Source organism: Oncorhynchus mykiss, chromosome 5 (assembly GCF_013265735.2).
Source record: "Oncorhynchus mykiss isolate Arlee chromosome 5, USDA_OmykA_1.1, whole genome shotgun sequence".
Classification (NCBI taxonomy): domain Eukaryota; kingdom Metazoa; phylum Chordata; class Actinopteri; order Salmoniformes; family Salmonidae; genus Oncorhynchus; species Oncorhynchus mykiss.
The window spans coordinates 65,677,933-65,695,900 of record NC_048569.1 but is presented as its reverse complement, the minus strand read 5'-3'; the positions used below and the strand labels follow the sequence as shown (position 1 = coordinate 65,695,900).

General features: G+C 42.5%; 1 protein-coding gene across 1 annotated transcript; it reads left to right on the top strand.

The window, feature by feature from the left end:
* Positions 1 to 13,928: 13,928 nt before the first annotated feature.
* Positions 13,929 to 17,787, top strand: fam78bb (family with sequence similarity 78 member Bb). Its single transcript, XM_021603936.2, has 2 exons — positions 13,929 to 15,218; positions 16,110 to 17,787. Exons 1-2 carry the CDS (start codon positions 14,956 to 14,958, stop codon positions 16,630 to 16,632), a joined length of 786 nt encoding a protein of 261 aa, XP_021459611.1. The 5' UTR covers positions 13,929 to 14,955; the 3' UTR covers positions 16,633 to 17,787.
* The last annotated feature ends 181 nt before the right edge of the window (positions 17,788 to 17,968 follow it).

Below are 17,968 nucleotides of genomic sequence, written 5' to 3'. Positions count from 1 at the left end.
CCCACTGTATCTCAACAGTTTGTGTGACGAAACCATCGATAGAGTGGAAAATGCAATCGAAACACGTTGAACTTATATATTTTTTTTATTCGGTACGGGAGAATTTTAGAGCAAAAATGTTTTTATTTGCACTACGCAATCACGTACAGGCATTTATCCGCAACAAGTCAGTTTTGATGGACACAAAATTTGTGGAAAAATGCGCATATGCTTTAAATGCAGATTTGATAATATTCACATGAAAATCTGTTGCAAATTGGATGAAACCTAGCTACTGTACATTTACTTATAGGTCTGTATGAAGATAGTCTTTGATTTTGTGAAAATTTGATTTTTCCTAATGTAGCCAACCCATTAATCTACATAGGCCTCATGTAGGCATGTCTTATGTTATGACTCAAAGGTAATGTATCATGTGAATAATATATGTTAAAATAACATTTATAAAAGTTTTGAAATAGACACACACCAACAAAAAGGGCCTAATAACGTAAAGCTCTGAGCTCCTGTCTGACAGGGTGGGTATTGTCGGCCTACCTGCTCTTCACAGGGTCACCGAGGAGAAGGACAAACAAGAGGATCATACTGTATCAAAGAGATCATAGGGGAGGAAGAACAGTTTTTTTTTAAATATCTTAAGATCTTACTATTTTCTCAAAAATAGGATTTTGGCCTTTTCTGTGAGATGAAAACTCACAAAACCTTCCTCCAAGCTGTGATGTAGCTAAATATGGATGTGTCTGTGTGGAGCATTCCTGGGGGGCTATGTGGCCCAGACTGAAGGAGGATGAGTAAGAGCTTGTGGCAGGGGTGGATGGGATGAGGTTTGGGTCGGGTGTCTGGGAAGTATTTTTGGGTGTGTGCATGTGTAAAGAGGGGGAGGGGTTGTCGACTGAATATCTATGAAAGTAGCCTAACCTACTGTTCAAATGTCAGAACACAAGCTTCTGAATTTGGGAGTTTTATTACACCCCCCGATTTCATTAACCAATAATGTTCCACGGGGCTAAATTAGGTATCAGTGAGGTGACGCAGGTAGACTCAGCGTTGGATGTCAGAGTTTCAGAGGGCAGATAGATGAGAGAGAGCCACACACTGTGAGAGGGGACAAGGAGTTTCTTTGAAACCCCTCTCCTCACTGTCTCTTCATAGCTATCAACAGGCACTTCTCCCTTGCTCCCTCTATTCGCCACTGAAAAGAAGGTAACAACTAAGTGTTGTTCTATCATAATGCAATATTTCCTACCTACAATTTATGAGTATTAATGTCTTTTTACTGAATATCTACAGCATCTCATCACAAATGAAATTATTCTACTGCATGCATCATACAAGAAAGTAGACAAAAAGTTATCTTGCCATTGCTATATACTATATATACGGTGCATTCAGAAAGTATTCAGACCCCTTGACTTTTTTCCACATTTTGTTACGTTACAGCCTTATTCTAAAATTGATTACATATCTAAAAAAATCTGCACTCTACACACCATAGCCCATAATGACAAAGCGAACACAGATGTATTAAAAATAAAAACAGAAATACCTTATTTACAGAACTCTTCAGACCCTTTTCTATGAGACTTGAAATTGAGCTCTGAAATTGAGCTCCTGTTTCCATTGATCATTCCTTGAGATGTTTTTACAACTTGGAGTCAACCTGTGGTAAATTCAATTGATTGGACATGATTGGAAAGGCACACACTTGTGTAAAAACCAAGCCATGAGATCGAAGCAATTGTCTATAGAGCACCAAGACAGGATTGTGTCGACACATAGCGCTGGAGAAGGGTACCAAAACTGTTTTGCAGCATTGAAGGTCCCCAAGAACACAGTGGCCTCCATCATTCTTAAATGAAAGAAGTTTGTTATCACCAAGACTCTTCCTAGTGCTGGCAATTGGGGGAGAAGCTGAGCAATTGGGGGAGAAGGGCCTTGTTCAGGGAGGTGACCAGGAACCCGATGGTCACTCTGACAGAGCTCTAGAGTTCCTCTGTGGAGATGGGAGAACCTTCCAAAAGGACAACCATCTCTGCAGCACTCCACCAATCAGGCCTTTATGGTAGAGTGGCCAGACGGAAGCCACTCCTCAGTAAAAGGCACATGACAGCCCGTTTGGCATCTAAAGGACTCTCCGACCATGAGGAACAAGATTCTCTGGTCTGATGAAACCAAGATTGAACTCCTTGGCATGAATGCGAAGCGTCACGTCTGGAGCAAACCTGGCACCATCTCTACGGTGAAGCATGGTGGTGGCAGCATCATGCTGTGGGGATGTTTTTCAGCAACAGGGACTAGGAGACTAGTCAGGATCGAGGCAAAGATGAACGGAGCAAAGTAAAGAGAGACCCTTGACCATAACCTGCTCCAGACCACTCAGGACCTCAAAAAAGTTAACCTTCCAATAGGACAACAACCCTAAGCACACAGCCAAGAAAACGCAGCAGTTGCTAAGGGACAAATCTCTGAATGTCCTGGAGTGGTCCAGCCAGAGTCCAGACTTGAACCCGATCAAACATCTCTGGAGAGACCTGAAAATAGCTGTGCAGCAATGCTCCCCATCCAACCTGACAGAGCTTGAGAGGATCAGCACAGAGGAATGGGAGAAACTCTCCAAATACAGGTGTGCTAAGCTTGTAGCGTCATACCCAAGAAGACTCGAGGCTGTAATCACTGCCAAAGGTGCTTCAACAAAGTACTGAGTAAAGGGTCTGAATACTAATGTAAATGTGATAATTCAGTTTTTTTATTTTATAAATTAGTTAAAAATTCTAAAAACATGTTTTTGCTTTGTCATTATGGGGTATTGTGTGAAGGTTGATGAGGGGGAAAAACTATTCAATTAATTTTAGAATAAGAATGTAAAGTAACAAAATGTTGAAAAAGTAATTGGGTCTGAATACTTTCCGAAGGCACTGTGTATCTATCTATAATTCATTAAACCCAAGGCCCAATTGATTAAATGATTGCCAATCTAGCCTATTGTTGTCACCCTAGACATCATCAGCAGCATTAGTTGTTCACCTCAAAGCATCACTTGGCCCTGGCATTGCCTGGTGATGACAGACAGTCCATCGGCAGACAAACAGCAGAGGGAGGAGCAGTGATAAGACACAGCCTTTATACACACAGACAAGATAGGGAGAGCTACACACACTTCCACAAGAAATCCCAATGTCCCATCCCAGCCTACATATTCATGCTTGCGCAGATGCACACATGCTCACCCCACATGAGCAGGGGGAGGCATGTGTGTGCACGCAAAAACACACACACTGAGGGCCAAGCTCCAGTCCCAGTGTTCAACCTTTGTGAAACTTCATTAAAAGCAGAAAGGTCAGCAGCAAACACATTTCACAGGCAGGCAGGCTAGGTGATTACGCCTTGTACACCCCACCTCCCTAGTTCACTAGTATTATCTAGAGACCTATTAAAAACTGTAAAAATATATATTTTATGCTAAATATTTCCATTTTGATATAAATGATATCTGTCCCCTCACAGGTTTATGGTCATTTTAACCCCTTATTAATTAACAGCCAGCCAGCAGATTACTCTCGATCGCTCTCTCATTCACCTGTGGTTAAAACCATTCCGCTTGTGGTCAGTGTGCCCCTCCCCCCATCACATGTCTTTATCTTCCCTACATCCCTTGTCCCTTCCTTCCATTGTCCTGTAGAGCCCAAGCCCAGCTCAGACAGGTGGGATCAGCCCCCATTAGGTTCCACAAAACTTAGGCACACAAATGGCCATTCACCTGGTAGACTCCCAGCTAGCTTCCAACACCCCCCACCCCCTCCCTCCTTAGTGCAGTGTCAGGGGTTCCATTCCACTGGAGCATGTCATCCCAGTCTGAGACATCCATTTGGTCATATGGAATGGGGAGACTTCACTTCCTGAAGTGCAAGGTTCCAAAGCAGTGAAACATTCAATCATAAGACTGTAGACTGCACTCATAAAGCTCATTTCTTTACTATCACTTCGTTCAAACAAAAATGTGCATGACAATGTATTAGATGAATGAGTTCTAGGGTTCATTTAAATGTAGATTTATTACAACCAGATGCAGACACACTCCTTTTCTCAAATGTTGGTCAGTAGCAGCATCAAACATTGAGATGGGGAATTTAAAAAAGGTAAGCATATGGCTGAGTCAGTAACACTGTACTGCTTACAGGTCAGGATTTGAAAACTAGGCCCAATAGTAAAGATGTCAGCAGACAGGCTGTCGGAACATAGACAACAGATAACAAAACACACCATACTACCCTCTACTGGACTGTTGTAGCCGGTGCAGCGTGGTCCTTCAGAGGAGCGCTCCAGTGGCCACATAATTTAAAACCATTAACTTTGATTACAGAGTTGCCACTAGAGCAGAGATTCTGTATTAGCAGAATAAAAGCATACATAAAAACATATTGTTGCTATTTGCTATGGACCTCTTTATAAATAAAACAAGAACTAACTGTTACGCACACCTCTATGAAGAGGGAACGCAACACCCTGCAACAACTCAACTCTCCGTGAAGTGAAAGAGGTATGGACTGTAGGTGTGAGTAAGGATGACAAAGGCAGAGAGAGTGGTAACGTTTACAAGGAATTTATTCCTTCACACCGTAATATGGGGAAAAGGGGATGGACGGAACCAAAGCAAAGAAAGTAAATCTCAAAGCCCCCCCCTCTCCTATCTTACCTGCCTACCCACTACTTACCTAACTTAGCACCCACCACCTGGTGCCCTAACCAAAATACAGGGGGTGGTCCTCCCAGGTCTTACCTAGCGTGAATACAGTGAATACTACAGGTTATGTATTCCCACGGGCCTCTTGCCTAAGCACTCCCTAGGTGCCTTCCCATTACCCCCCTGGGAACAAATGAAACAGAATAACACAAACAAGTTCAATAATCAAAACACTGCGTCCTATTGACACACAACAGACATAACCAATCAGCTCCCTCACTCAACCAATACAGGACACACTAATAATCTCCCTCTGAGAACAACCAACACAGCAATGATCTTTCTGCAATCTATATCTCTGCAATGACCTCCCAGCAATGATCTCTCTTCTGAACAGAACACTGGCTTTTATATAGCTTCAGAAGGAGTCTAATCAAATACAGCTGTAACTTGACGAGGGGGCGGGGTCAGCGCCAATAATCAATGGGGCTGACCAATCAGCTGCTTGGGGAGAATTCAGGAAGCCATCTCCTGAAACACACTCAAATACAAACTCTATTTTGGTGCAGCAGGCAGGCAGCATTGCAAAACTTGGAGCCTTCATTCAAAACAAGTCACCATGGAGTCTGCCCCACACACCAATGGCCACAGTTTTACAACAATCCTCATATTTAAATCCCTTTGCAAAACACACTTATTCAAAAAACGAATTATTGGCTTGGTGGTATGACTTCAATGGACCCAACTTGATGTTAACATTCTCTTGACTTGGAGGAGACAATACCTGGAGGAGACAGGATACAGTTAATTAGGGGATATTAATGAATTTCCATTCAATTAACAACACCACAATCACACAACTCTGTACATGGATAGAATGAGAGGAGTGTTGCACATGTCTGCCACACGTGTTTGGACAGCTGGTTTGGCCTGCTGAGTTGCCCCAGTCTAATTTTTGGAAAGCTGCTAATATTGAAACAGCAATCCAGATGTGGTCATATGAAGACAGTGAAACAGATATGTGACACTCTCTGTGTGACTGAACAGCCTGGGAACTTACACTATATGACCAAAAGTACAAACAAATCTGGGTTTGGCGGGTTTGGCAGATGCCAGGAGAATGCTACCTGCCCCAATGCATAGTGCCAACTGTAAAGTCTGGTGGAGGAGGAATAATGGTCTGGGGCTGTTTTTCAGTGAAGAGAAATCTTAATGCTACTGCATACAATGAGATTCTAGATTCTGTGCTTCTAACTTTGTGGCAACTGTTTGTGAAAGGCCCTTTCCTGTTTCAGCATGACAATGCCCCCGTGCACAAAGCGAGGTCCATACAGAAATGGTTTGCATAGATCGGTGTGGAAGAACTTGACTGGCATGCACAGAAGCCTGACCTTAACCCCATGGAACACCTTTGGGATGAATAGGAACACCGACTGCGAGCCAGGCCTAATCGCCCAACATCCGTGCCTGACCTCACTAACGCTCTTGCGGCTGAATAGAAGCAAGTCCCCACAGCAATGTTCCAACATCTAGTGGAAAGCCTTCCCAGAAGAGTGGAGGATGTAATATTAGCAAGGGGGGACCAACTCCCTTGATTTTGGAATGAGATGTTCGACGAGCAGGTGTCCACATACTTTTGATCATGAAGTGTGTATTTGATTGTATAGAAATGTAACCCATGTTTGAAGTGTTTTAGTTATCTGTTTGGGCTTCTTGCGGTCAATTTTCAAAAATCCTTACCATCGTCTCAAGAAAAAATCTGCCCGCAGCTGCACCTAGTTGATGTTCCCTGAGATAGGGCGCTGGGCCACCACAAGCCTGAACAGCTTCAATGCAACTTGGCATAGATTCTACAATTGTCTGTAAATCTATTGGATGGATGCGACAGCATTCTAGTTTTTTTGTTGATGGTGGTGGAAAACGCTGTTTCAATCGTAGCTCCAGCATCTCCCATAACTGTTCAATTGGGCTGAGATCTGGTGACTAAAATGGCCATAATTTATATAATTTTCATGCTCAACAAACCATTCAGTGACCACTTGTGCCTTGTGGATGGGCATATTCTCATCCTGTGGGGGGCATAGACATGGTATGCAAAATTATGGCCAGCATAATGGCTTGCTCAGCATTTTTATACATGAACCTAACCATGATGGGATGTTAATTGATTAATTAACTCAGGAACCACACCTGTGTGAAAGCACGTGCTTTCAATATACTCTTTTATCCCTCATTTACTTTATTTTGGCAGTTACCTGTACATGACACACACAAACTGGCACATCCATGACACAGAACATCTCAGTACAACAAGAATACATGTCTGGTGGTTTGGGATAGATGGGGCCTTATTGCTTCTGTAGACTGTCTCTGTTGTCATCTGAGCATCTACTGCTTTTCCCTCTCTCCAGACACCTGTCAATACACACTTGCACATACAAAATGTAACTGACCACCTTCTCTTGGATCAGGTCATTTCCTCACATGGACAGTTTCATTTAGAAGAAAAGTATCCAAGAGCACACTGCTCTTTCCCTGCTATTCAAGGCGCTGTAGTTAGTTGCCTCCCATCTGATTACTGCAGTCAAAGAAGAGAACATATCGGACGTCAGCAGTCCCATACATGACATGGGTCCAGCCCTGGAGGTTGTCTTGGTTACGCGGAAAGCCATCAATTAGGCTGCTGAATGCTGGTTCAACTACATCGTCTCCTCCATCGCCTGGGAGAGGACGGGGGCAGAGGAATTGGAAGGGTACAAACAGGATCTGATGACTGTATGTAGGGTTTTACTCAATTCCTTTCAAAATAATGCCTTGTCAAGCCTTTCTACTCGGGCCCAGTATAGATCTAGGATCTTAATTTGAGCCAGTTTGCTACAGCAGGAAAATAATCTTGCAGAAACTGGAAATGTGAATTATTATGTGGATTATAATTCATGGACATTTTGTAGGGGTTAATATATTTTTCGTAAGGGAAAATCATGTCGGACATTTCAAAGTGTAAATAACACACTTCAGTAGCCTTTTTAAACCTCAAATACACTACCAGTTTTAAATGTTCTGCAATGTTGGAAAGTTATCCTGCAACAGGGTGATAGAATTAAGATCCCACATTTGTAGCAATTAAAAAAATAAAATAATAATAATAATGTAGGGTTGCATTTTACATCATCATGATGATGTGGCCGTTGACACTTTGCTTCTTGACAGTCCAATATCTTAAAAGCATGACTGGTGACATGCAAAACATTTTGGGACTGTATCAACAGTGGATTCATTGGAAATAATACCAAAATGAAGTTCCTCTTTAAGTGCAAACAAATTAATAGCAAACATCACATGACGAGGTACACTGTTAAAATAAAGTGCTTTTGTAACACCAAAACTAATGGCAACTGAGCTGTCACCAATGCAAAGGAGACAAAACCTTCATTTTTCTGGAGTATTGAAACACATCATCCTGAGATGTTTTGAAACATGACACATGGTGTTGTAACACCACTTAATCAGGTGTTGTGCAACACATTGCCAGGGACTGGGAGCACTACCGGAAAAGGTTCAAAACACTATTTTAGTATTTCAAGTTCTGTTTAGTGCCGAATTAGATACCTTCTCTTTTGGTGTTGTTTCCTCTCTCTAAAGCTTCTAAATAGTATTATGGTGTTTTATACCCTGTCTAGTGCAGAATTAGATACCTTCTCTTTTGGTGTTGTTTCCTCTCTCTAAAGCTTCTAAATAGTATTATGGTGTTTTATACCCTGTCTAGTGCAGAATTAGATACCTTCTCTTTTGGTGTTGTTTCCTCTCTCTAATGCTTCTAAATAGTATTATGGTGTTTTATACCCTGTCTAGTGCAGAATTAGATACCTTCTCTTTTGGTGTTGTTTCCTCTCTCTAATGCTTCTAAATAGTATTATGGTGTTTAATACCCTGTCTAGTGCAGAATTAGATACCTTCTCTTTTGGTGTTGTTTCCTCTCTCTAATGCTTCTAAATAGTATTATGGTGTTTAATACCCTGTCTAGTGCAGAATTAGATACCTTCTCTTTTGGTGTTGTTTCCTCTTTCTAATGCTTCTAAATAGTATTATGGTGTTTTATACCCTGTCTAGTGCAGAATTAGATACCTTCTCTTTTGGTGTTGTTTCCTCTCTCTAATGCTTCTAAATAGTATTATGGTGTTTAATACCCTGTCTAGTGCAGAATTAGATACCTTCTCTTTTGGTGTTGTTTCCTCTCTCTAATGCTTCTAAATAGTATTATGGTGTTTAATACCCTGTCTAGTGCAGAATTAGATACCTTCTCTTTTGGTGTTGTTTCCTCTCTCTAATGCTTCTAAATAGTATTATGGTGTTTAATACCCTGTCTAGTGCAGAATTAGATACCTTCTCTTTTGGTGTTGTTTCCTCTCTCTAATGCTTCTAAATAGTATTATGGTGTTTTATACCCTGTCTAGTGCAGAATTAGATACCTTCTCTTTTGGTGTTGTTTCCTCTCTCTAATGCTTCTAAATAGTATTATGGTGTTTAATACCCTGTCTAGTGCAGAATTAGATACCTTCTCTTTTGGTGTTGTTTCCTCTCTCTAAAGCTTCTAAATAGTATTATGGTGTTTAATACCCTGTCTAGTGCAGAATTAGATACCTTCTCTTTTGGTGTTGTTTCCTCTCTCTAAAGCTTCTAAATAGTATTATGGTGTTTAATACCCTGTCTAGTGCAGAATTAGATAACTTATTCTGGAGTATTTTCATTGATTTAGGTATCTGATCATTTGTCAGTTTAACCCATTTTGTCAGGCATCGTTGAGCACAGTGCTCCTTCCACCAGCAGTAACTGTAGGTTTTACAGCAGGATACTGTATTTGCCTCTACCATTAAAAGTTGGAAATTTGGGAATGGGTCGTCTCATCATTGAACGCCATTTTGCCTCACGGTTTTGATATCCGTTCATCATGATACATTATACCTCATGGCACAACAATCTGCTTAATACTAATATAGATGTATACTTTCCTATCTTCAAACATGCATACAACAAAGTGTGAAAAACTATTTTAAAAATGTATTACCCAGAATCTTAATAACAGAGCCACATGGTAAGTGCAAGGAAGTTAAGCCATTTTGCCACAATTTTGGAAGTAGGTTTGAGGTATTTGTCCATTTGGAAGACCCATTTGCGACCAAACTTTAACTTCCTGACTGATGTCTTGAGATGTTGCTTCAATATATCCACATCATTTTCCTGACTCATGATGCTATCTATTTTGTGAAGTGCACCAGTCCCTCCTGCAGCAAGGCACCCCCACAACATGATGCTGCCACCCCCGTGCTTCACGGTTGGGATGGTGTTCTTCGGCTTGCAAGCATCCCCCTTTTACCTCCAAACATAACTATGGTCATTATGGCCAAACAGTTCTATTTTTGTTTCATCAGACCAGAGAACATTTCTCCAAAAAGTATGATCTTTGTCCCAATGTGCAGTTGCAAACCATAGCCTGACTTTTTTTTTGGTGGTTTTGGAGCAGTGGATTCTTCCTTGCTGAGTGGCCTTTCAGGTTATGTCGATATAGGACTCGTTTTACTGTGGATATAGATACTTTTGTACCTGTTTCCTCCAGCATCTTCACAAGGTCCTTTGCTCTGGGATTGATTTGCACTTTTCGCACCAATGTACGTTAATCTCTAGGAGACAGAATGCGTCTCCTTCCTGAGCGGTATGACGGCTGCGTGGTCCCATGGTGTTTATACTTGCGTACTATTGTTTGTACAGATGAACGTGGTACCTTCAGGCTTTTGGAAATTGCTCCCAAGGATGAACCAGACTTGTGGAGGTCTACATTTTTTTTCTGCGGACTTGGCTGATTTCTTTTGATTTTCCCATGACGTCAAGCAAGGAAGTACTGAGTTTGAAGGTAGGCATTGAAATACATCCACAGGTACACTCCAATTGACTAAAATTATGTCAATTAGCTTTTCAGAAGCTTCTAAAGCCATGACATAATTTTATGGAATTTTCCAAGCTGTGTAAAGGCACAGTCAACTTAGTGTATGTAAACTTCTGACCCACTGAAATTGTGATACAGTGAATTCTAAGTGAAATAATCTGTCTGTAAATAATTGTTGGAAAAATGACTTGTTTCATGCACAAAGTAGATGTCCTAACCGACTTGCAAAAACTCTAGTTTATTAACAAGAAATTAGTGAAGTGGTTGAAAAAACAAGTTTTAATGACTCCAACCTAAGTGTATGTAAACTTCCGACTTCAACTGTATATGGTCAGATGCAGCAAAGAAAGAGATATAAAAAAGCTCTAAATGGCTCAAAACAGGGCTGCCAGATTTGCTCTTCATTGCTCTAACCAGATGAATATTATCCAAATGTATCAGAATCTCTCATGGCTTCACGTTGAAAACAAATTACTATCAGTCTTCTGATTTTCTTTAGAAATGTTATATATATTTTTTTAAACACAGTATTTTTCATGGCCAGTTAGTACATACTAGCAACACGCATAACCACCAAACCAGAAAGGCAAATTCAGGGCAGCTAAGACAACCCAACTAAGACAAATCGCCTTAAATCTACAGTTTGATATAGAGTCATAGCTGAATGGAACTCTTTACCAATCCATATTTCTCAGGCAAAAAGTAAATCCACCTTCAAGAAAAAAATAAAATAACATTTAATGCAATAGACCATATGACTGGACAGGAAATAGAAAGCATCAACTGAATGTTAAATGTGTTTCCTGTCAGGTATTTTAAATGTAATGTCTTGTTAATTGGTGTTGGACCCCAGGAAGATTTGCTAGCGTTACGGCGTTAGCTAATGGGGGTCCTAATAAAAGTAACCCTAACCCTTTTAGCTATCCCTAACTCCTAGCCTACCTAACATTAGCCAGCTAACCATCTAGCTATAATTTGTTACATATAAGTTATGCAAATTCGAAACATATCACTGGCGATTTTAGCATGTAAATCTTGGTTGGCACAACACTAAACAATACATTAATTGCACTATAACGGCGACAAGCGGTGCCCACAAACTGTTAAGGCCTACATAAAGCTGTCCCAACAGCAGAGTCCGAACAGCAGTGCCAACACCTTACCACTGCTACACCTGGCTTTCAGCTGAGCCTTGTCTGGCAGTGAAATAATTAATTCAGCCTCGTCCACTGCCTTTTAAAAAAAGATAGGTGATATGGCTGACTTGCTTAAACAAATGTGGTTTCTACTGACAATTGAAATGTACAAACTATGGCATAAGGGAACAATGAGTGGATAAGAGGCGTTCTGTAATTTCGATTAAGACATTAACGAGTGACGAAGGACGTAGTCAATTTAACTATGTGTTCAGCACTTTTGAAATGTACAGCGACAGAATGCTGCACATCGGCTGATCTTACAGTATTTTCCCTGTACACCAAGTCAGAACCATAGGATAAATAAAGGGTGCATATAAACAGACAATGAAACCTCTTACAATATTAGATGATGACATTTCTCTAAAACAGGATATAGGCTACATGTGCAGCACCACCGAGTCAGAACAGTAACGTTAGGTGAAATTAAGAGGTGAAAATAGACCAAATTATTAGGGTGAGGCACATGGGCTACTAACAGCTTACTATACAACATACACTTAGTATTACTTTCTTAGCTACAGTATACATATCTCCATGGCATATTACATAATTTATACAGCAGCATACAAGACATTTTTGGACTCACCTTAGCTTGTGTTGTGCTCACTTAAACATGAAGGTGGCGCGGCGGTTTTGTATTCAAACTTTGTCATCAAATCAAATTCTGGTATTCTCTGGATTTATGGTGGGAACTCTGGAAAAAAAAAACACAGCCATTCCATTGAATAGCAGGCTACTGGTTGTTTTGCACTGCTGGCAGTTAGCCACTGATTCCTTCCAAACGACTTATTGTTGAATATGCGATTTCCAACTTTGTTGCGCAATCTTTATGTCCAATGACTGATGAGCACCGATACATTTTATCTATAATTTATCTTCATTATTTCTCTTCATATGACAAGGATTAAAAGGATTTGCCAGTAAATTGTCAACTTGATTCATAATGATGACTGCTAGGTAAGACTTTGAAAGTAAGATGTTGACATGATCAGTCCAACCAAAGCTACTGTACATATAACATGATGTGATGTCATTTTATCTGTGGCCAATGACCTTGAGCCTTCTTGGAAGGGCACTTGAAATTTAACTCTATGGCAGGACCCAAAGGGCTGACATTTTGGATGTCTACCCCTAAGGACATACACTTTGTAATGATGTAGTGTCCCCATGAGTGACAGAACACTGAGCCAATCACAGCGCAATCCTCCTATTTTGTTTTTGCTGGCTCCCCCACCGCCACAGAAAACACTGAGCTAGGCTGAAACACCTGCATTTTGGAGCTGCCTTACTCAAGAAAACAAAAAAGAGACCATGTGTGTCTGCGGCATTATTAACTCAATATTATATATATATTTTTTACATTGTTTGCAAACTGATGTGACACGTATTAATGCCAAAATAACATGCAAAACAGGTAAGCCTTTTAGACTGATAGCCTCTAATTTCAAATGTTCACATACTTCCACAATTTTGGCACACTGGGTTAATTTCCCTGCGCCCAGTCCTTCAAGTAGAAACACAACCTGTAGTATCATCAGGAACACGCAAAAATTATTTTGTTAAAAGTAGGCCTACTCGGAGGCAGGAGTGATCTTTAACCAACTCCAAGACAAATGGATCACTGAAAGATGACAGCAGAGTTCCAGTGTGTCATTAAGGGGAGGTGCTTTGCTACTTCTGTCTACTGTACACATCAGATTCACTCGCAGAGCCGATCGCATATGTGATACCAAGTGGCATAAATGAACTGTAGAACCTCCTATTTGTCCTTATTAGCTGAAAATGGGCAGTATTGTCTGCTCATAATGTCAGGCTTAGCTTTGTTGATTTATTAGCTAAGGAAAAAACTCGACAGTGGTTCATCATCATGTCAAACAAAGTCTAGTGACGAAGGCTATAAATTATTTTAGGAAAAGTACTATTTATTTATAACAATATCAAGCTTTCCTCGTATCTATTTTGATTTGCCCTAAAATCATATGATACAATTATGTCCGGACCTTATCAATTGTGCTGCCATCAAAGAATGGGGCTAGAATTGACAATGACTTGCCATTGCATGATTGTGAATATGCAGCTCATAAAAAATTCAACCATCAATTGGTCTATTCTTATCACCAGGCAGACACTTGATGAATGTGAGTAGCCTAGCAGTCATAGGCTATAGCCATTCAAGACATGGAGGAAATGCACATACTGTTACGGCCAAATAAAGGACTCCCGGCACTCCCACGCGCTTATTCTCCCTCTGCTGTTCATTGGTTCACTCAGCATCATCAGCACCAAGGAAGCTGAACAGCGCCAGACGATGCATCGCTTTGGGAGAGAAGAGGAGGCAAGACAGCATCCTTAATGTGTCCATACGGGGATTTTATCAAGCCATGCAGCAACAATTTGATACACTGATTTTCGGATTGGATAGAACTGTTGTCTATGATTTCTATGTTCTTGAACACTTGTTTTTCACCCGCTGATTTATCAAAGCGCGAGTCTGTTGTTCAGCCAATTCTGCAGAGGAAGCGTTGAATAAAAAATGGGGGATCTCCCTGCATTGACTGTGTTTTATCCTTCGTTTTACACTCATGGTGAGGAATGCCTGGTGGTCTAGATTGTCATCGCTCGGATCAAGCGCGCCTCGTGAGCCGCCAGCGCCGCTTCATAATGCATCACGACAACCACCCGACTGGGCCATTGACACGACGCCTCTGAGTGTGCCGCTCTCCCCCGGCTTGTGACATGACAGCCCGGGGACGAAAGAAGAGCATCAACCGGCACAGACCTGCAAGAGGACGTATGGATTTGAATCATTTTGAGGGGCTGGAGCCCACGGAAGCCCGGACTGGAAGAGAGGGCAGTGCCACGCAGACACGGATAGGCTACACTTGCGATCCGAGGCGTAGAGAGGATCCAATACCACCAACTGCTGTTATTTAATTAATCTGCTCCCCTGTCCTAAGATCTGACCACCTATCTGTTTTATCTTTGTGCATAAATGTAAATGGTACTGATTGCCTTTTTGGATGCATACAATGCATTGACTAATGTGACATATTAAGCATATTGTTTGTAAGTCGATAGGACGTGACAGTGTTATCATCCTGTCTGGTCCAACTGACTAGAACCCTAATCTCATCATGGGCTGCATACAGAGCATCGCCTGTAAATCGCGCATCAAACGCGAAAACATAGTGGTCTATGACGTTTCCGCCACTATCGATCACTCCCCGACAATCATTGAGGAGAACTCTCCTATAGTGTTGCGCTACAAGACGGCCTATTTCAAGGCCTCTGCACGGATAGTGATGCCCCCTATTCCCCGTAATGAGACTTGGGTGGTGGGTTGGATCCAGGCATGCACACAGATGGAATTCTACAACACCTACAATGACATTGGCATGTGAGTTGAGTTCTCCTCCAGGCTGCTGATTGAAGCTCCCCAGCTGCTCTGTTCCAAACTGTCACTTCTCTGGTGCTGTAGGAAGTGTGTGTGTTTTGTGTGCCATCAAAATTGACATGAATGCAATGCAACACTTGATATGTGGATATGTGTGAGTGTATGTGTAGCAGAGCATTTGTGCAAACAGAAGGTTAACTATGCACTCACCCTCCTTCATTCAAACCCACACCAATTGATTCTGTTCCTGTGACTTCACCATCAAAATAGAGATGACAGAGGAGCTACACAACTGCTCCTAGACATACATTGTGTTCACAGAAACGAGGGAGAGAGAGATGCACTGACACACTCCCTTCTCTCCAGGAGACAGAATCACACACCCACTGACGAGTAACACATACAGCCTCCTCCAGCACTGCCTGGGGGTGTTTTTCTCTGGAGGAGGCATATGTGAGGAGGTGTTTAATCCTGACTGGGGATGGGGGGGGGGGGGGGGGGGGTCTAGGGGTGCAGCAGAAAAACATAACAAAAGGAGCTGATCTGCAGGGGGGAACGTGGCATCAGATCACACCAGCCGACACCCTCTCATTGGCCGGAAAACACAATATATTATTCCACTGACTCATCTATCTATCATACATAGTCTACAGTATGGAGCCCTGAGGTGAAATACATTTATCAAACATCTTTTATGTATTTGTATGTCTTTTTGAGAATGTCTAACACAGAGGCTCCCAAATGTAATGTGCTGCGTAAGACAGCTAAAGCCCTTTGAATCTCCTTGTGAATCTACAGTTCAACACAGTGCTAATCCATGACCCACTAAGAACAGGTTCCAACCCATCATCTATTCAACTGTAGTTTGACCTCTGACTTGTTGTCCTCCTGCAGGTCTAGCTGGGAGCTACCAGAGCTGCGTGAAGGTCTTGTGAGGGCCATCAGTGACTCAGACGGGGTGAGCTACCCCTGGTACGGCAACACCACCGAGACGGTCACCCTGGCGGGGCCCACCTCCGAGCCCTTGCGCTTCACCGTCAGCATGAACGATAACTTCTACCCCAGTGTGACCTGGGCCGTGCCCATCAGCGACAGCAACCTGCCCCTGCTCACCCGCATCAAGAGGGACCAGAGCTTCACCACCTGGCTGGTGGCCCTCAACACGGCCACGCGGGAGAAGATCCTGCTGCAGACGGTCAAGTGGCGCATGAGGGTGGACATCTTGGTGGACCCCTCCATGCCCCTGGGCTCCAGAGCCACCCTGACGGGCCGGACGCACCAGGACCAGCCCCGCGTCCTAACCCACATGGAGCCCATCCCCCCCAACGCCCTGGGGAGGCCCAACGCCAACGACGCCCAGGTGCTGATGTGGAGGCCCAGGAAGGGCCCACCCCTAGTGGTCATCCCTCCTAAGTAGCAGAGAGAGGGAAGGGAGGTGTAACTTGGGCCCAGACATCCTGCCATTATGAGATCAATATGGACAGAGACTTGTGGGACAGCCGCCTTAAATCCCCACCACTGCCTTTGAGTAGAGAGAGAGGACTGCTGCCTGGACCAGAGCCTAAATACAGACCAGACCCACAGAGGGACCTCTGCCTTAATAACATCCTCTGTCCTGGAGAAGCAGAGAGGACTAGTCCTTTGTGAGTGTTCCAGGCCCAGCAGGGCTCAGAGTAGGCTACACTCTAGGGGAGCAGCCTGTAGCCTACTGCACACCATGCTGCCTCACCGAGATGAGAGCAGCCATCTTTAATTACAGACTGTTCTGGCTCTATGACAGTGATGTAGAGGGTTGTGTCTCAAATGGAACCCCATTCCCCTTTGGCTCTGGTTAAAGGTAATGCACTATGTGGAGAATAGGTGGCCATTTGAGACTAACCTGAGGTGTGAGAGGCCCAGCAGTATATGTATGTGGCTTTATGGGTATAATACAGGTGAGATTGGGGAGTATAATGTATTTTATATGTAAGAACAAAGATTGTAGTACATTTAAATGCAGCCTTCATGCTCAGTACAGTTACAGACAAGGATGAATGTGTTACTGGTAGAAGGGGAAGACAGGCTCTCTATAGCCACCTACAGAATGGCCAATGAGAACAGCAGTGTGGGCCAGGTCAGGTATGATGTACAGAGGAGACAGTCTGAAAATGTAACAAAATGAACTCCACATGCTGCTCATTACTGAGGTGCAAACCATACTAGCCTTTACACTGATACACACATCCCCTCTGCGACTACACACACACACACACCCCCTCTGTGACTACACCCAAGCCATAATTCTATGAGGGACAAGTGGGTTGAATAGGATATTACAAATCAATTGTTTATATTGAAGGTCATATCACATACTGTGTATGGTGACAAACGTCCATTGAGAGCCAGTCATTCACAGTAACAGATGTGCCTGAGAACAGAATGACTCGGACTGGAGGATGAACAGAACTGTACATTCAATCATATGTACAGTGGGACAACGTAGGCAGGTATTCCAAAGGGTTTCATTATGGATGGGTGGGAGATTTAGCATGCAAGCATTGTTTTTAATTCAATAAAATGAAGGTAAAACATGTTTGCGTGTTATAAGAACGTCTTTGAATTAATCTGCAAGTGTAATAGTTGTTCCCCTCAGTCCCACATTGCCAGTGTACACACAGCTGCTGCGTATTCATATTTCGGTGTTGACAGAGGGTCAGTGGAATCAGTTCATCCTCTGAGCTATAGGTCTCATGCACAATATGCACTCAGAAGAT

What these genes read in the sequence shown, in the direction of transcription:
- fam78bb (XM_021603936.2), top strand. Translation starts at nt 14,956, where the DNA reads ATGGGCTGCATACAGAGCATCGCCTGTAAATCGCGCATCAAACGCGAA. An exon ending in ACCTACAATGACATTGGCAT is followed by an intron (nt 15,219 to 16,109) that starts GTGAGTTGAGTT and finishes GTCCTCCTGCAG; the next exon opens with GTCTAGCTGGGAGCTACCAG.